The 19,212-nt window shown below is 38.6% G+C and overlaps 1 protein-coding gene across 2 annotated transcripts in view; it reads left to right on the forward strand.

Annotated features, from left to right (window-relative positions):
* Window positions 1–19,212, forward strand: part of GLIS3 (GLIS family zinc finger 3) — a 299,994-nt gene that overhangs the window by 61,085 nt on the left and 219,697 nt on the right. Inside the window, exons 3-4 of one of the 2 annotated variants that reach the window (XM_006115134.5) lie at window positions 8,381–8,585; window positions 14,414–15,539. In XM_006115134.5, the coding sequence (XP_006115196.3) occupies window positions 8,381–8,585; window positions 14,414–15,539 (1,331 nt within the window). Of the gene's footprint in view, window positions 1–8,380; window positions 8,586–11,826; window positions 12,076–14,413; window positions 15,540–19,212 lie in introns of those variants that run through there. The other variant, XM_025180729.3, reaches the window with a different exon arrangement.

The raw sequence follows: 19,212 nt of genomic DNA on the forward strand, positions 1-19,212 counted from the left end.
GAGACAGAGAAAGGGTTTTTTTTTTTGTCTGCTGCAATCATCTTAGAAGTCCATTCTACCAATATTAGGTAAAAGAATTTGACTGAAATGTGATTTAAAAAAAAAAAAGCTGCTGTCCTTTCAATCCGTACATTTTCATGTGTTAAATTATTTTGAAAATCGTATACCTCAGAAGTGCATCACTATAAACATTGTTTGGGTTTTCTGTGATGTCTGGGCAATTCAAGAATGATTAATTTTAAAAAAGGATTTTAAAGATAATATACCATGTATTTAATTGGAAGACTGATTTGGATTTGAGCATGCTGTCTAATTCAGAATACTAAGCATTAAAAGAGTTTTGGCTCAGTTGGGCATTTTTGCTGTACTGTCATTTGTAGATTTTTAAAAATGGTTAAAATAGTTTCATTGTTTGAGGACATGATGTGGGTTTTATTACATAACTAGTAGATACCAAGACTGGTAGATTCCAAGCCAATTAACCAGCTTTTCCTTCAATATCTACTGGGAGAAGAAAATATGTTTAAAAAGAAAGTTTTCCTCTTGCCTCTCAAAATGGTATGAGAATGATTTACAAAAGGGGATCTATGTATTTGAAGTTCAATTAGGCAAAGTCCGTCAGTTAGATTTTCCTGTATTTTGTGCATATTGCCCACATTCTTGGGAAGATTGCAATAGCGTATTATTGCATGTCAGAGATGAGGGAGGCTTAGCTATTAACCAAATACAAAGGGTAAAGAAGGAAATAGGCCAAGGAATGAGGAAATGGATAGATTAAAATATTTCCGTAAAATATTTTTACTGTTTACACTCGTTAATTATTAATGTTAATTATTGATGGGGAAACTTTTAATTTACATCTAGTATGTTGATTTGGAAAGGCTCCTACTGATTTTAGTGGGAGTTTAAAAAAAAGACAGGGCTGATTCTCCACTGAACATGAGTCATCATTTACATCTATGTAAAGGGAGTGTAAAATGTTCCCTTTCAGGTTGGGTCGTATGTTATACCCACTGGTACACTCGCATTAACAAAGGAACATAAATGGGGAGAGCTGATTATTGCAGATTCCTAGTTGATAACTAATGTTTCTTTGATGGTTGTGATGGTGACCCCAAAACTCCTTCACTCTCTCCATAAAAACAAAAGCAGAATGAAAAATGTACCACAGACAATATTTGTTTACTTCCAGTTCTGAGTTAGAGAAATTAAAAGGCAAAAGTTTCTCATTAATCATGAAGTCTATTTTATTTATGTGTAGTCCGACCACAAATATCTTCCTAGACACTTCTCTCTGAAATGAAGATTTTCTCCTTCTTTCTCTTTTCAGAGATCAGCTGAATATTTTGGATCTTATCTTTCAGTTGTTGCATGGTCTTACTTGCCATCAACTTTAAGGGAGTTAAGTGCATGTAGGGACTGCAAGACCAAACCTTTTACTCACAAGTGAAAAATGCAGTGTAATGTATTTGTTGGGTTTGTATCTTTTTCTTTAATAGCTCCTTTTTGCACTGATCACATTTCTGTCTTTTTTGGTAGGTAAATTCCAATGAGCTCATGGTTAATCATGTGTAAACAATTATCTGATTGTATGGTTTCAAATTTTCATTTGACCATCTAAGCAAAAATACAGCCGGTCCCCCAAAAGAATCTTAATAATCTCAGTCTTTGGTTTCCTGGCTTCTCCTTGAATTTAAGAAAGTGGATTTTATTTATTGTAGTTTAACACTTTTAGAGAGTGGCATAGGGTGTGTAGCACTGGGGATAACCTCAGAAAGCATTTACCAGGCTTCTGAGGCAGAGTTCTTTTCAAAGTTCAAAGAAGTAAATTATCCATTTTCTTTACAAATCAGTCTGTTTTTCTTTCCCCTATATACAGAGGCTGCAAATGAGTTCATAGTGGTGATATATTAGCAAATTACAATTGTTTTTTTCTGTTGTTATGCCATGCTTTTTCCAGTTTTTTTAAACCCATTTTTCCGTTATGGTATAGATTTCAGTTACAACAAAGAATACAAAATGTACACTGCTCAGTATATTTTTATTACAAATATTTGCACTGTAGTGAAATGGTGATTTTCAATACACCGAACACAAATACAAGCTCTTTATTATCAAAGTTGAATGTACAAAAAGTTAAACTTAGAATTATGTACAAAAAACTTCACTCAAAAATAAACCAGTGTAACATTTTACAGCCTGCAAGTCCACTCAGTCCTATTTATTGTTCAGCCAAATGCATGTTTATTTTCATCATCTTAGTCAGATGCCACCAACAAAAGGTTAATTTTCTTCTTTGGTCGTGTGGGTTCCAAAAATTGGACTGTTGCTCTTTTAAGCCTTCCAAAAGCATGTACTGCACTTAATACCTCTCAGATTTTGGGATACTTCAGGTTCTTAAACTTTGGGTTGAGTGCTGTAGCTATATTTAGAAATCTCACACTAGTACTCTCTTTGTGTTTTTGTCAAATCTGCAGTGAAAGTGTTCTTAAATTGAATAACATGGGCTGGGTTGTCATCTGAGACTACTATAACACAGAATATATGTCAGAATGTAGGTAAAACAGCATAAGACATATAATTCTCCCCCGAGGAACTCAGTCACAAATATGATCAATACATTTTTTAATGAATGATATCAGCATGGAAGCATGTCATTTGGATTGGTGGCCGAAGCATGAAGGGATATATGAATGTTTAATATAACTAGGACACAAATAGCTAGAAATGCTGGTTACAACAGTGCCATGCAAACACCCATTCTCATTTTTTATGACATTGTAAATAAGAAATGGGAAAAATTATCCCCTGTAAGTGCAAACAAACTTGTTTGTCTTAGCAACTGGCTGAACAAGAAGTAGGACTGGGTGGATTTGTAAGCACTAACACTTTACATTGTTTTGTTTTTGAGTGCACTACAGTACATATATGAGGTGAATTGAAAAATACTTTCTTAATGGTGCTAAATCCTGCTGGAAAGGGATAACAAGTGGAGTTCCACAAGGGTCTGTTTTGGGACCCGTACTGTTCAATATCTTCATCAATGATGTAGATATTGGGATAGAGAGTACGCTTATTAAGTTTGCAGATGATACCAAACTGGGTGGGGTTGCAACTTCTTTGGAGGATAGGGACATAATTCAAAATGACCTTAGCAAGTTAGGGAAATGGTCAGAGGTAAACAGGATGAGGTTTAATAAAGAGAAATGCAAAGTGCTCCACTTAGGAAGGAACAATCAGTTCCATACATACAAGATGGGAAGCGACTGTCTAGGAAGGAGCATGGCGGAAAGGGATCTAGGGGTCATAGTGGACCACAAGTTGAATATGAGTCAACAGTGTGATGCTGCTGCAAAAAAAGCAAATATGATTCTAGGTTGTATCAACAGGTGTGTTGTAAGCAAAACTCGTGAAGTCATTCTGCCGCTCTACTCTGCACTAGTTAGGCCTCAGCTGGAGTACTGTGTCCAGTTCTGGGCGCCACATTTCAAGAAAGATGTGGAGAAATTGGAAAGGGTACAGAGAAGAGCGACAAGAATGATTAAAGGTTTAGAGAACATGACCTATGAAGCCAGGCTTCATGAACTGGGCTTGTTTAGTTTGGAAAAAAGAAGATTAAGGAGGGACATGATAGCGGTTTTCAAATATCTAAAAGGGTGTCACAAGGAGGAAGGAGAAAATTTGTTCCTCTTGGTTTCTGAGGACAGGACAAGGAGTAATGGGCTTAAAGTGCAGCAAGGGAGGTTTTGATTGGACATTAGGAAAAAATTCCTAACTGTCAGGGTGGTCAAATATTGGAATAAATTGCCAAGGGAGGTGGTGGAATCTCCCTCTCTGGAGATATTTAAGAACAGGTTAGATAGACATCTGTCAGGGATGGTGTAGACAGAGTTTGGTCCTGCCTTGAGGGCGGGGGCTGGACTCGATGACCTCTCGAAGTCCCTTCCAGTTCTATGATTCTATGGTTTTTACAATGCAAATATTTGTAATATAAATAAGTGAGCACTCTACACAGTGCATTCTGTGTTGTAAACTGAAATCAAATGTTTCAAACAGAGAAGCATCCAAAATATTTAAAACATTTCAGTTTGGATTCTATTGTTTAGCACTGTGTTTAAAACTGTAAATACTCACAATTCATTGTTTAATCATGATTCTTTTTGTGTGTGTTAATCATGTGAGTTAGCTGCAATTAATTAACAGCCTTTTCCAATGTACCTTCTTTGAGAAGGGGTGATCAGAAATGTGTGCAGTACTCAAGATATGGGCATACCATGAATTTATATAGTAGCGTTATGACATTTATTGCCTTGCTATCTCTTCCTTTCCTAATGGTTCTTAACATTCTGATAGCTTTTTTTGTGTGTGGCTGTCACAGCATATTGAGTAGATGTTTTCAAAGGGCTATCCACAATGACTCCAAGATCTCTTTGGTGAGTTGTAACAACTAATTTAGTTCTCATTATTTTGTGTGTATATAGTTGGGATTATGTTTTCCAATGTGCACCACTTTGCATTTTATTAACCTTGAATTTCATCTTCCATTTTGTTGTCCAGATGCTCAGTTTTGGGAGGTCCTTTTGTAACTGTGCTTTTGATTTAACTATCTTGATTAATATTGTATCATCTTCCAATTTTATCATCTCTCTAGTTAACCCTTTTTTCAGATCATTATGGATCTGTTGAATATCACTAGTCCAGGACTGATCCCTAGGGCACACTATGATTTACCTCTCTCCAATTAGAAAACTGCTCATTTATTTCTACCCTTCGTTTCCTGTTTTTAACCAGTTGCTACTCCAAGACAACTTTCTTTGTTATCCCACGACTGCTTACTTTTCTTAAGAGCCTTTGGTGAGAACCTTGTCAAAGGTTTTCAAAGGTTTTCCTGAAAGTTCAAATGCACTGGATCACCCTTATCCATATGTTTGTTGACCCCTCTTCCCTCTCAAAGAAGTCTAATGGATTGGTGAGGCATGACTTTCCTTTACAGCCAGAGAGCTGCTGTTTTGATACATGGAAACTCCCTCACTGGAGATTTTCAAAGGTTTTCACTTGTCTTGCATAATTTAGACACAAAGAAATTCTGTATTTGGCAGGGGGCTAAACAAGATAACCCTTGCTGTCCCTTCTAATCTTATGGTTCTATAGAGGTAGTGCTAAATCACACTATATGGAATTCTCTTTGCATACTTACTTTTAGGGAGACAAAGCCCCTTTCTACCAATATGATCCACATCCATAAAGAACTGTATAAAAGCTTCTTATGCTTCAGTGTTATTTTTAACCTTTTTATTTGGAACATTTCAGGGTCTCTTTCATGCTCGTTGACTGTTAAGATGCTTTAATGCATTTTCCTTGCTCTGCAGAGAGCAGCTTGGCAGAATATTAAACTATAGCTACTCAGATCAGTAGGAAATTACTGTCATTCTGCTGTTAAATTAGGAATGGAAAGCACGTGTGAAAGCTGCCAGTGCTTGTAATTTATAGGTAGTCCCGCTGCCTTGTGGCTACGTCCTTTTAGGTTGCACAAGCAAATCACAGTCAGGTCTGCAGTTGATGAAATCCATAGATACTGCTGGAAATAGTGATTCAGTAGGTAGTACCCTAATCTCTGAGTCTGAACCAACAGTCAGTTTTAGGTATGTGTGGATGATGTGCCTCACATGGGAACACAAAAAACTCTTGGTAGAGAGGAGGGAACAGCAGCAAGAACAATTATTTAAAATAGGAAGAAAGTAGGTGTGTTAATGTGCAAGCCTTATGAAGTGGGAAGTTCCCAATGTAAGGGGACTAAGTAGTATTGTTAATTCCTGTAGTAGTTCTGTCGCTTCTAAAAATATGTAATATTGGCATGGAGCACTGAACCTATGCTGTGGTTTTGTGGCATGGGTGCTGTGTTGATTGTTATGGTCAGATTGGATGAAAAACTCATAGGTGATAAAGATTCTGGGTTATTTCTTGTAAGGAGAGTATTGCTAATCCTTATAACCTCATCACATTTCAGGTTGGATTATTAAGGGTTGCCTGATTTATTTCCTCTTGTAGTTCCAATTAGATGCAATATTCTTCACTTCTTGTCCTAAATACAGTAGTGTAGCATTGGCCCTGTGTAAATGTAAGCTATTTCTATTATTAGTACTCAACTAGAGAGAAAGGTAATAGTTTAAAAAGAAGTGTAGAACTGTAAAACTGACATAAATAAGCCTTGCCCACTCTTCTTTGAAATGTTTGCCATATCATGTGGACTTCTTGAGTAGTATACTTTGATCATTTCCTCCTAGATTTAAAGTGAATCCAGTTTGATCAGGAGGAGATTGAAAGATATGGATTGTTTCTTAAGCCTGCCTTTGCTATGGATGCCTTTGTCATCTCCCCCCCTGTACTTTTTGAAAATTGACTTATGAATATGAATATGCATAACTCAAAGGTGCTTTAGGCAAAATGCATCACGTGACATATTTTTAAAGTTACAGTCTGCTGAATGTGTACATTCTATTTCTGTGCCTGTAACTCATTTCTTAGTGTATTAGGCTCTATTTATAATTCTAAAAGTGCTTATAAGGGCCATCAGTGATATTTCAGAAACATAATGGCTCAGTACTCAAATCAGTCATTTGTGAATGGCTTTGGTTTTCCTGTAAGTCTGAATTGTGGTTGGTCCTGCAAAGACACATGGTCAGGCCACCTGATGCTGGTGCCCATTTTGGATCTTGTACTTTTCCACTCAAGGTGAGAAAAGTTTGAACTGAACACAAGAATTCCTGCTCTGGGCAAAGGGTATAATTATAAAGCTGAAAAACCAAACAGTAGGGGAAGTTGTTAGATGTCGGAAACCCCCACCTACCACCCAAATTGCCTGCTGGAAACATTCTGAGTATGGGGAAGGATTGGGCCCAAACTAGGAGGCTGCCTAGCTTGTGAAAAATATAATTAAAACTGCTGTTAGGGTAAGAATGTGCATGCAACAAGTTTCTTTAGTGTATTAGGCTTAATTGGTATGTGTTTCTGTTTATTTTGGCTTAATAATTCACTTTGATCTGTCTGTTCCAATCACTTAAATTCTACTTTTAAAACTTTTGTTTATTATCAAGCCTAATTTAAATAATAGACATCTGGGGAGGGAAGAGGGGAAGCCAGAGGTGTGCATGTCTCTCTTTTATTGACAAAGAGTATGAACATCTTATGAACTTTTTCTGTGTAAAACTTTTATACAGAGTAAGATGATTTACTTGGGGTTTCAGTCTCTTTTGAGGGCCGTGTTCCTTTTTGGATGTTGTCAAGGCCCTTCCCAGAGCTGAGCTGGTTCAGTGTCTGTGTTGCTCTGCTGGGGGGTTGTTGCCCTAACTCTGAGCCTTGGCTGGGAGAGACCAGAGCTTCTGGCCTAGCAGGACAGGGTTATGTGGTGCCCCAGAGGGCAAGTAGGTTGGCTCAGTGGCACGATCAGCACACTAGGAGACCGCTCAAAGAGGACCTCTGTGATCAAACCCATTGCAGCCCTTAACCTGACATCTGTGAAGTTCAGAAACCTTTGAGCACTCTTAATAAGAAATGCATATCAGACCTTCATGATACAACTCATAAACTGACAAAGTGAAGAATAATTTAAATCAGCAGTAAGAGACTTCTCATTGTGTTCACCTTGTGTTTTCTAGCTTGGGGAGGATTTGGAACAAAGAACAAATAAAGTTATAAATAATTTTAGTGCTTATACCTAACTGTATTGTCAGTGAAATTATTTTACTTTATATCTTCCTTTCATGTATTTGAAATGTATTTAAACTCATTCATCTTCTCTTCCGTAAACAAACACCATCTATTAAACTTTCCTTCTGTAGTCTTAAATCATTATCTTTAGGACAGAAAATATTGTGAATGTTTTGCAGTTATGGCCACTTGCCTGCACTCTTGACAGTTTCCCCTAATGCTGTATAGAAGTCTATCAAGCTGAATCATGGCAATATTAATTAAAGGCTTTTAAAGCGCTATCTATGTGCGGTAGGAGAGAACTCCAGGAAGATTTTCTCTGCACTGTGAGCCTTAAGAGAAACCCTGACACAGCTAGAGTTTCTCCTAGGGCTCCAAACTTCCATTGGGCTGCAGGCTGCAATGGTGAGCTGGTCTCATTTTGCAGAGCATACAACGTGAATACTCCTCATACTCATTCTGACCTTGTTTGATTAGCATGAATAATTGATTTATATATTTACAGAAAATTAAAAGGCCCACAATCATCTTTCTTCCCAATTGAGGATGCTAAGTTCCAGAAATTTCTCCTCCTTGGTTCCATAGAAATGGACCCAACACAACTGTGAATTCTCTGTTCTTGTCATGTGTAAAAGGGACATGAAAACTAATCTGCCTTGCTTATTTTTATCAGGTCATGCCTATGGGCCTTGGGGCAAGTCTATTGGAAGAGGCAGCTGCAACAATCTAGTTGTCACCAGCAGTCCCATGATGGTTCAGCGACTGGGACCTATATCACCTCCTGCTAACCAGGTCTCAAAAGGATGCAACCAGCTCAGTCCTAGCTTACAGAGGGCTATGAATGCTTCAAACTTGAATATACCTCCATCAGATACAAGGTCCCGAGTTACATTTCTTCTCTTCAGTATTACAAAAGAGCTTATTCATTTTACTGTCATTTAAGTACTTAAACACAATCTGTTCTGATTAGTGTAAATGGAATCACTCTGATCCATTCCATCAGTGATACTAGTGTGGATTTACACCACTGTAACTAAGGCTTTGTCTACACTATAAAGCCTATGGTTGCATAGTTGTGCCAGTATAGTCTTCTGGTGAAACCACAGCCTATAGTGACAGAAGGAATTTATCTGTTGGGGCGACTGAAGCACTCCTCCACCAGCATAGCTGTATACATACTGGGGATTTTGTTGGTTGGGCTGGGGTTTTTGTTCCACAATCTAGACTGACATACCGATGCCCATATAACTTTTAGGTGTAGACCAAACTTAAAAGCTGAACTTGGTCCAGAGGTTACATGCTTTGTAGTTATTTTACTGGATGAAGGTTTTCATAACTGAATACAAATTATGTTTTTACAATGAAAAAATTGTGGCTTATTAAGTGACTTGTGGGATGGCAATAGCAAAACTCCTAGCAGTAAATCCTACTGGGCCAGGATTCACTGTATTTTTTTTTTGCCTGGAACAGATTTAAGAGATTTAGGTTCGACGTGAGGAAAAACTTCATAACTGTCAGAGTGGTTAAGCACTGGAATAAATTGCTTAGGGAGATTGGAGATTTTTAAGAGCAGGTTAGACAAACATCTGTCGGGGTGGTCTAGATGATACTTGGTCCTGCCATGAGTGCAGAGGACTAGACTTGATGACCTCTCAAAATTTCTTCCAGTTCTATGATTCTTTGATTTCAAGTATTCATTTTTGGGCTCTTATGTTGCTGAATTTTAATTGACTTTGGTAATTTCATTTTAAAGAGACTTGCTAAGGATGAACTGAAATGATCAGCATGTCAGAATTCATGGTCCTATGTTTTTCCTTTTAATAGCCTATCAGTAACTAACACCCAATGGATACCACAGGGAATTCTGATATTTTGACATTTTGCTTTCATCCTGAATTGGAATGAAAAGTCAAAATATTGAAACTTGTCCCAAAAAGTTTCAATTCAGAAATGTTGAAATGTTTCATTTTGGGTTGGATCAACATTAAACTGCATCTGCTGAAGCTGTAGCAGAGTGATATGTGTGTTGTAGTTGAGGGCTTGATGACGCCATTCTTCTGTATGGGTTGGGCAGGCCTATATTTCCTATGATACCCCGTACGCAGGTGCTGAAACTTGGGGAGCAGTGAGTGCTGCAGCACCCCCTGGTTTGAAGTGGCTTTCATTATATACAGGTTTACGGTTTGGTTCACTTGCTCTCAGGACCACCACTATAAAAATTGTTCCTGCACCTCTGGCCATGCAATGCCATAATCCATGGTGGCAGCTTAGCCAGATGGAGATTAATGTTGACTATATCCAAATCAAATGTTCTATTTTGATTATACCAATGGGACCAGAACTGGGACTTAGGAATGCAGAGAGTTCTTTCAGAGGAAGCAAAGAATTTTGAATTCAGGAGATTATACATAAGTAAAGGGCAACAAGGTTTTCACTGTCATTCTTGTTTGCTTCTAAAATTCAAATCGGCAGTTGACGTTGCATTTCTCATTATAAAGAGAATGAGTAATAATATTCATAAATAGAAATGCCTTGTAGATAAACTTAATAGAGTCTGGTCCAAACCCTCAGCTGGTATAAACTGAAGTAAATGAAGATGTGCCAATTTATACCAGCTTCAGATCTGGCTCTCTGTATTATATTACCCTTCCAGATCCTCAGTTTTTACACTGGTATATATATTGTCCCCTGTAAGTATTTACTCATGAGCGTGGGGCAGATATTCAAATGAATTCATTGCTGACACACTGTTTCTACTTGTGAATACTAAACACTTGACATTTTGGCCATAATCAAGTTTAATTTCATAAAATGCAACTAAAAAAATAAATGAGCATGCCCATCTATTTGCATTTTAAACACTTCAATATCTTTCTGAATGAGCTTGAGCCTGATGCCCATCTGGTTATTTTTTGATTTTTGAATGGGCAAATGTTGGTTTATTTGTGAAGGAGGAATAGTCATACCAAATTAATTAAGCTAAAAAAATCCCAACTTTTTTCCTAGAAAAATACTTAACCTACCATGTAAAAAAATCATATTTTATTACCTTTCACTTACTTAGTCATCAAATGGTACGTTCATCTCTTTTTAGTGCCGTAGTATGTAGGTTACACTGCAGCCTGGAATTTGTGCCCTTATAGAGGCCTAAACAAAAGCAAGACTTTTCTCTTACAACAGTGTGTGGACCACAGGACACTGGGACCAGGCATGCAGAAATAATTGTGGGATGCTATACAGTCATTTACTTCTCACTATGGAACAGCTGGTTGAGGAGTGGCAGTGAATAGATAGCTCCATGTCTCCAACAGAGCACATCAGCCAGCTGAACTGAATGAGTCCCTGGGAGCTGCAACGTACTGCCTTCTTGGAGCAGGGAGGCAATTAGGACTCCCTGAGACTCAGGTTTTTTTCCTGAGATGCTCCTGGAGTGGTTTGTTCTTGTGGTGCACTCTTACCCTGAATGAACCTAAATTACTGTTAGCTGCTGAGGCCTTTGATTAATTGACTCTTGACCATTGTACAATGCTTGTTCTGTTAAGTAATAGTAGAACTTACAGAAGCCCTGCCTTCTTGGCTAAGGGCCATAAAGTGTTTCAGTACAAACACGCACAGTTAGGATTTTTTAGCTGTTAACTATACAACTATGTTGAAACGAGTGTCAAAAGCTACCTACGTTTTCCTTACCTAGTGTTGTGTACACTTTTCCAACTGTACTAATCTGATCAAAAGTTCTACTAGTCTCATATGTGAAAAGGTCTAGTATCAAACAAAATCATGTCAAGGACAGCCAGCATACAATTGCATCATTTGTGTAAACCTTGGTAAACATTTCCTCATTTACTGAAAATATCACACCAGTCATTGTTTAGAACTTGCTCCAGCTCATGCTGAATTCAGTGATAAGAATCTTATTGATTTAAAATGGGATTAGGGTTTGGCTTCAATCAAAACTGATAGCAAGACTGTGAACTAACACACTCTCTCACACACATATTCAGTACCAGTACAATTGCTTTGTAGAAACAAGTGGAATTTTGGCTTTATTTGCATTGAGTGTTGCCCCCACTTCTGACATCATTGTTCCATTATGACATTAGTATTGAACCTCCACTGAATAATAGCAAAAATCTGGGACTTTGTAAATCTATTTCAAGGAAAGAGGAGGAAAGATCTGTACTACTACTCTGGGAATTGATGTTGCCATGATAGATCCGCTGGCCATCAATTTATCGTGTCTGTTTAGACATGATAAATTGAACTCTAAGCACTCTCCAATTGATGCCGATTATCTACCAGAACGAGAAGAATAGCCAGTGTTGATGAGAGAGCAGCCCCCGCCGATCTGACCACACACAAGATGCTGCAGTAAGTAGATTGACATCAGCTACATTATTTGCATAGCTGAAGTCCTTTTTGATTAAATTGACGGTGGGGGTTAGTGTAGACAAGGACAGAGATGTACAGTCTGGGTATGTTCTAATTGTAATTTCCTTTAATTACATACATACTTCAGTTCATACATACTTTCAGAAATGAAATAGGCAAAAGGCATGCAGGTCCGTTTTAGCCCAACACCCTTGCCTAGTTTTTAGGGCTGAACTGTTTTTCAATAATTGACTCTATTCAAATGCCAAGGCAGAGAACAATCTTTCCTGCTGCTTGCACAGTCCTCTCTCTCTTGAAACTGGATCTGTGGAATGTGCATAACAAACAGAAAGGCAAAGGAGCATATCTCCCCAAGTGTCAAAACTTGCTTGCACTCTACGGACAAGAACTAGGAAGACTATAGTATAGGTAACAGCATCACCCTAGTACTGCTTGCTATAGCAACATCTGGAATATATGCAAATATCAGATGAGGTTTATTTCTCTTTTTTTGTTTTCTTACTGTAATTTTTGAACAATAAAAGTACACAGTAAAATATTAACCAATTGTTTGTGGCAATATTTGTGTGTAACACCCAGCTAGGCATAGTTTTTTTAGATTAGATTAAAATACAGAAAGAAATACTTACCCTGTTGCTAAGTGCCCAGACAATTTTTTTCATTATTTAGTAGTTTTCTTATGGTATTGATCACAGCCTATGACCTTCCCCCACCCGAGCCTTAATTAAATTAGCCTTTGCCTTGTGTAGTAGGTAAGCTATTATACTAATTTTCAGAGCCAGACTGATGGTGCATCTAAGGAGGGCTTAACTTGAAATAAGACACATTAATTGAGCTATGTCGATTGCATTGCTTTTTTCAAAATTAGGAGCATCTCCACAGCACTTATTTTGAAACACTCTTCCACCGACTTCCCTTACTCCTCGTACAATGAGGGTTACAGGAGTCAGAGTAAGAAGTCCTCCAGCTTGTCAGTATTTTGACATTATTTTGAAATAACTGTCTGCTGTGTGGACACTGACTGACTAAGTTATTTCAAAATAATGTTGCTGTGTAGATGTACCTCCAGGCTCAGAAAGACTAGATAACTTTACACAGTCACACAAGAGGCAAGTGGCAGAACCGGAGGTAGTAGCCAGGTCTCCAGTGCCTTAATCAAAACTCTGCTTCTTAAAAACATGTAACTATTTTAACCCATATCTGTCTGTAGGTCTTGGTGTTTATAAGTCATTCATCACCTCATCGCTCTTTGAGAATTCCACAGATATTAAAGAACTTATCATCCTAACACCCTCAAAGCTGTGGGGGTAGGGAGTGGGGGAAGTTCTATTGTCCCCATGTTACAGCTGGGGAACCAAAGCCCAGAGAGATGTATGACTTGCTTACAGTCACCCAGCACGCTTGTGCTGTTGTTGGGAATTGTAGCCACATCCTCCCTCGCCTCATCCTTCCTCTTTGTGGAAACCAGTCCCATTATTGGCCTAAGATGTTAAGGTTCTTTTGTTATTAAACTTACGAAAATTTCCCTATATTTGTGGGAAGGATTTTCCTGACAGATTAGGAAGGTGAGAATTTCTGAAATGTGTGTTCTGACTCCGATATAGAAACATTATTAAAACAAATGTTATAGTTAGAGTTATAGTTTTAATTAAAATAAAGAAGAGCTACAGTTTGAGATTTTGTACAGCTAGATATTTTGTGCATTTAATTCTTGAGTTATATCTTTAAAGAAAAGTGATATTTACCAGCTTGTATCATTCACAGTCTATAATTACCTTTGGGTATAATACTTATTTCTTTATTTATTCATCAACTTCCTATTTTTCCTCCCATTCCTGTCATCAAAAAAGATGGATCGGCAGATCAATTCAATAGAAATTAATATTTGTTTTAATAAAAAGGGGATGTTTTGCACTCAGGGTCTTCTTGTGGTCCCATTGAAGTCAATGACAAAGTTCCTGTTGACATCAGTGTTGCAGGAGCCAGGGCCTTATAGAGTAACTTTCATTTAAGACTCTCTTAAAATACTTCACAGATTTTCAGTTGGCTCCAACCTAGCAGCTGGCTTTTGAGCTATCCAGTTTATGCATGTGGTGCCTGTGTGTGCCTGCAGGTGTAGTAACTGAGCAGGCAAACCTTTAGATACGTAAAATTAAAAGTCAGTTTTTAAAAATATTGGCCCGCTGTGACACTATGTGCTCAACTAAGAGAAGATGGAAGACCAGCTCATTAGTACAGTAATATATATATTTACAAAACAAACTTTTAAAGTGACTTTCTAAAATCTCAGTCTTTCTTTTTCTTCCCTTTATTCCAGGTCCCTCATGTCACGTGAGTCTTTGGCCTCTACAGCATTAAGCCTGTCAGAAAGTCAGTCAACATTGAGTCTGAAACATGAGTGGTCTCATGGGTGCAGGATTCTTCCTTCCCTTCCTTCCAACCAAGGATCCCAAAATGGCAGTGAGCTAGGGGACATACTGAGTATTCCACCTGGAACATCCATGTCCAACAATGGTGTATCTAATTCATTACCGTCTTACTTGTTTGGTATGGAAAATAACCATTCTCCTTACCCTAGCCCTCGCCATTCTTCAACCCGATCTCATTCAGCTCGCTCCAAAAAAAGGGCCCTCTCTCTGTCTCCTTTGTCTGATGGCATTGGGATTGACTTCAATACAATCATACGTACATCCCCAACCTCGCTGGTTGCCTACATCAATGGTTCAAGGACGTCACCAGCAAACATATCCCCGCAACCTGAGGTCTACGGGCATTTCTTGGGAGTAAGAGGAAGCTGTATTCCCCAGCCTTGCTCTATTCCAAACACTCAGAAAGGTCTTCTTGTGGCTAACAGCAACATCACCCTCCCAGGTTATGGTGAAAACGGAACAGTGGAATACCAGCGGATGCAGCAGTTGGAACAAAGTACCTTACAGTCAGCAGTCATGAACAACATGATGATTCAACAAGGTATGCCTCTCATAGACAGCCAGCCAATGGGCATGTTAAAAAGTGAACGTGTGGATGATTTTTCGGGCAGCACAATTGACATGCCTCCTCCTCCCCCTCCACCACCTCCTCCACCACAAGGTCCCCCACCCCCTTACCATGCACATCAACACCGACATCAGCATGACCTCATAAACCATTCCCATCAACTTGCCTTGCCGCCTTCTGCCCAGGGCCCTCTATTGGATGAGGATGGTGAATTAGATGATTACAATGGTAAACACTGTTGTCGCTGGATAGATTGCAGTGCTCTGTATGAGCAGCAAGAGGAACTAGTGCGGCACATAGAAAAAGTTCATATAGACCAGAGAAAGGGAGAGGACTTCACTTGTTTCTGGGCAGGATGCCCTCGAAGATACAAACCATTTAATGCCCGCTACAAACTGCTGATTCACATGAGAGTTCATTCAGGAGAGAAGCCAAACAAATGCACGGTAAGTCTAAAATGACAGATCCTCTCAGATAGAAGTACAGTTCACTGCTTATGCAAGTTTAGATAAGATTTAATTCTGCATTAATGTCTGCTGGTAAACAGATTTTTTTTTAAATTAGTATAAATGAACAACTGACCATATTTCCACTTACATAGTTAGGGAGATGTGTTCTCTAATATCAGCTCTTTACATTTCATTTTTTCTGCCATTCCAATTATTTCTGTATTCAACCTGAGAAAGAGTCGTATAAAACCTTCACAAAGCAAAGAGTGTGAACTTATCTACACGATAAACAGGAAAATACTGTGGAATATTTATCGCTGATTGTAATTAAATTGGCTTGTTTAAATTAACACATTTCCCCTGAGCAGTTGGGTGGTTGTTTCTATTAGGAGAAATAGATGATGGAGTCAGATTTTCTTCGTTGCAATCCTGAGTGTTTATAAAGAATGTACTAAGTCCTGTTTCCCTGAACACAATAGGTCTCAAACAATATGAGAGAGCTTTTTTTTTTTCTGGACAGTCCCTTGCATCTTTCACTTAGCGCTCTATCCATGAAGCATTCTCTCAAAGGATGTTCACAAGGCCAGCTACCGGTGCTTTTCTGACTGTGTGTGGGACTATCTTTTTGCTGCTCTGTGTGCTCCTCCTCCCTTAGAGAGACACAACTGCAAGCAAATCAATTGCCCCTCACAATAAATATATTTCCCAGGAATAACTGCTGATGGGAATTCAACTAGGAGGAACTTACTTGGTTTTCTGTATGTTGTGGAAAATGAATTCATCCAGGGAAACAAGCTATTATCAGTCTGCTTCCCAGTAATTGTTTTTGGATATAATATGTAGAGAGAAATTCCTCTCTTACTATATCAGTAAAAACTTCACAGGGAGTAATAAAAACATTTGTGAGACTAGTTAATGCTTTATTGTCATTGTAAGGAGCCTGAACTTTTCATTATGACAAAAAAGATAGGCATGACATAAATATAGTATCAGCAACGCTAAAAACGAATTAATGTTTTACAAAATCAATGTAACCCTTAGGGCAACAGGAAGGATTTGCTGCATTGCAAATTATTTTTTTTCAACCTTAAAATGAATAGCATGTGTTTTACCTTAGGATGGGTAGAAATGATTGGGTATAGCAATGTTCCTGAACCCAATGAACTTTGTGTATATAACGTATTCTTCTATGTCACTGGAAGTATGAAATATGTGGTAAAACAAAGTCCAGTTATCACATAGGGAAGGAACTAGACAAAACAGAGCCTTCTGTTCTTTTGTATAGTTGGTACTTTCTGATTTTACTGGATTTCCACCCTAAGCATTAATGTATAATCGCTGTAATTCTGAATTATTCCTGATTAATTTTAGAGGGAAAACATACCATGTCTCTACTTATATTAGATTAATAGGGGAGGTGTTGTTCTCTTGTGCTCGGTCAAATGCCAATATAATCTCTACCCAAAACTATATTTTTCAAGATTGAGTCTTTACACAATTAATTTGTGGTACCATCTATTACATAATTTTCAGATATTCATAAGGTGAAAAGGCCACTGTGCCAATGAGCTAACAATCTCAGAGATTGACTAACAGACAGTGGCTGAGATTTATTACGCAAATCAATTGTATTCATTGTAGACAGTACAATGGAGGAAAGGGGCTCTTTAAGAAGGACTTATTTAATGCAATGTATCACAAGGAAGAGAGCAGAAAAAAATTTGCTTCTATGATAAGTGAAGAGGGGGGAAAATATTGGGGTAGAGGAAAGGGGGGGGGAATAGTGAGTCGAGAGAGGGAGGTGGTCACATTAATGTTTTCTTAATTTTATCTTGGAAATAAATTGATGATATCCTATGCAGATACTGAAGTTGAGGTAGGAAGAGAGGGTTAGAAGAATGAGTCAAAAGTGTCAATAAAAAGTGGATGAGATCATGAGCATGGGTTTCAGCGAAGCTGGGGAAGTAGAGCTGTTGAACTAACAAGATGGCAGAACTTCAAGAGGGGAGAACAAATTTGTAGTCATGGTCATGTGATTTCTTCCAGAAGTGCTCAGGAGCATGAGAGCAGGAACAGAACAAAGTGGTGTTAAGGGTGAGACAGAGTTAGAAGTCAGCAGAGCAGACCCCAAGAGACAAGGGTGGTAGACTCTGAGGATGGAGAGACTCAACAACCAGATTAATGGGAAAAAATGGAAGAAAAGGCAGGGAGCAGAGGACTGAGAGCAGATGAGAAGTCTTCAACACTGATGAACTGGAGGTCACAGAAAGGTTGTGTGTCAGGTTGTGGGAGCACAGCACTGATGGGTGATGGTGAAAGTGACCAAGTGATGCTTAGAAAAGTGGAAGTGAGCAGCAGAGAGATTAGAGAATGCCATGGGTATAGAATAATAAGTCAAGTGAATGGGTCTTTTGGTGACCTGGGCTGCAGGTTGAATTAAGAGGTGAAGGCAAGGAGATGTGCAGTTGTTGGTCGGATGGGTCATCAACATGAAATCTGAAGTCACTGAAACTAAGTGTTAGAGATGGTGAGGAGAGGAAGAGAGAGCACCAGGAGCTAAAATCTGAGAAGGAAGCTGATGGGAAGAGTTTGATGGGTGTGGATGACGGCAACATGGGGCGGGAGAGAATCAAAGAGACCATTGGAGTGCTGCTCAGAGGATAAAGAATGGAAGAGGGAGGAAGGAAGATTGGAAACACCCCTAGTGGGAGAAGAGAAACCCAGCACTGCCACTGTGGTCCAATCCAGGGCAGGGAGTGTGAGAAAAAGCAAGAGCTTCACATGGGAGGGCAGCAGCAGATAGATGCCACATCAGACAAAGGTATTTGTTATACTCTGTCAGTGCCAGGAAATGGAAGGGGTGAGGTCTAAAGAAGTTGTGGGTGAGTCAGAGCCTTTTAGTGGTGAAGTTGGCATTCCAGAGACAGTAAGAGAAGGAAATGAAATACATAACCCTAAAGTAATAAGCTAACTGTGTCCTACTGCATGAACATTTCTATGAAATCATGGTTCTTAGCACCAGGCAATTGTCAGCAATGAAGAAAAAGCCTCCTTTTATTCATGTGTCAGAAAAGGCCATGGTCAGTGCATTCATCCTCCCATATTCTGTGTAGCTGTCTATCTTCTGGATTCATTGTCAATGTATTATATGGTGCATTTGACTATTTTACCGAATCTCCTAGTATTGTAATGACATTGCTTTTCAATGTGTCATCAACACAATATAGAGTCAAAGATGCTTCTAAAGTGTAGTATGCCAATACGAATAGAACTTGTCAGTCCCCGTAATACACGAGGTTCGAAGGGATGCCGGAAAGGATGAGACCACAACTGGGGGTTTTAAAAAGCACAAACTGATTTTATTTTGATGACGCCAGACAATCATCAGAACAAAAATTAAACAGATTGCCAGACAACACAAAACAATTCCCTGAGGCTTTTCTAAATCACAATAATTCCCAATAACTGCCCAGGGGTTAGGAACAGTTGAATTAACACTGGTATTGTCCATAGGGCTGATTATTTACACAACTTTATACAAGGAAACAGTAAAAAACCTAAACCACAACTATTTATAAACTAACTTAGTAACTTTTTAGCTACTGTTACTTGACAAGCAATAAGGACAACTAAAAAATCAATTAGGATAGGGATGATGGCGGGCGGGCGG

Source organism: Pelodiscus sinensis, chromosome 6 (genome assembly GCF_052426305.1).
Source record: "Pelodiscus sinensis isolate ZL-2025 chromosome 6, ASM5242630v1, whole genome shotgun sequence".
NCBI classification, from domain to species: Eukaryota; Metazoa; Chordata; order Testudines; family Trionychidae; genus Pelodiscus; species Pelodiscus sinensis.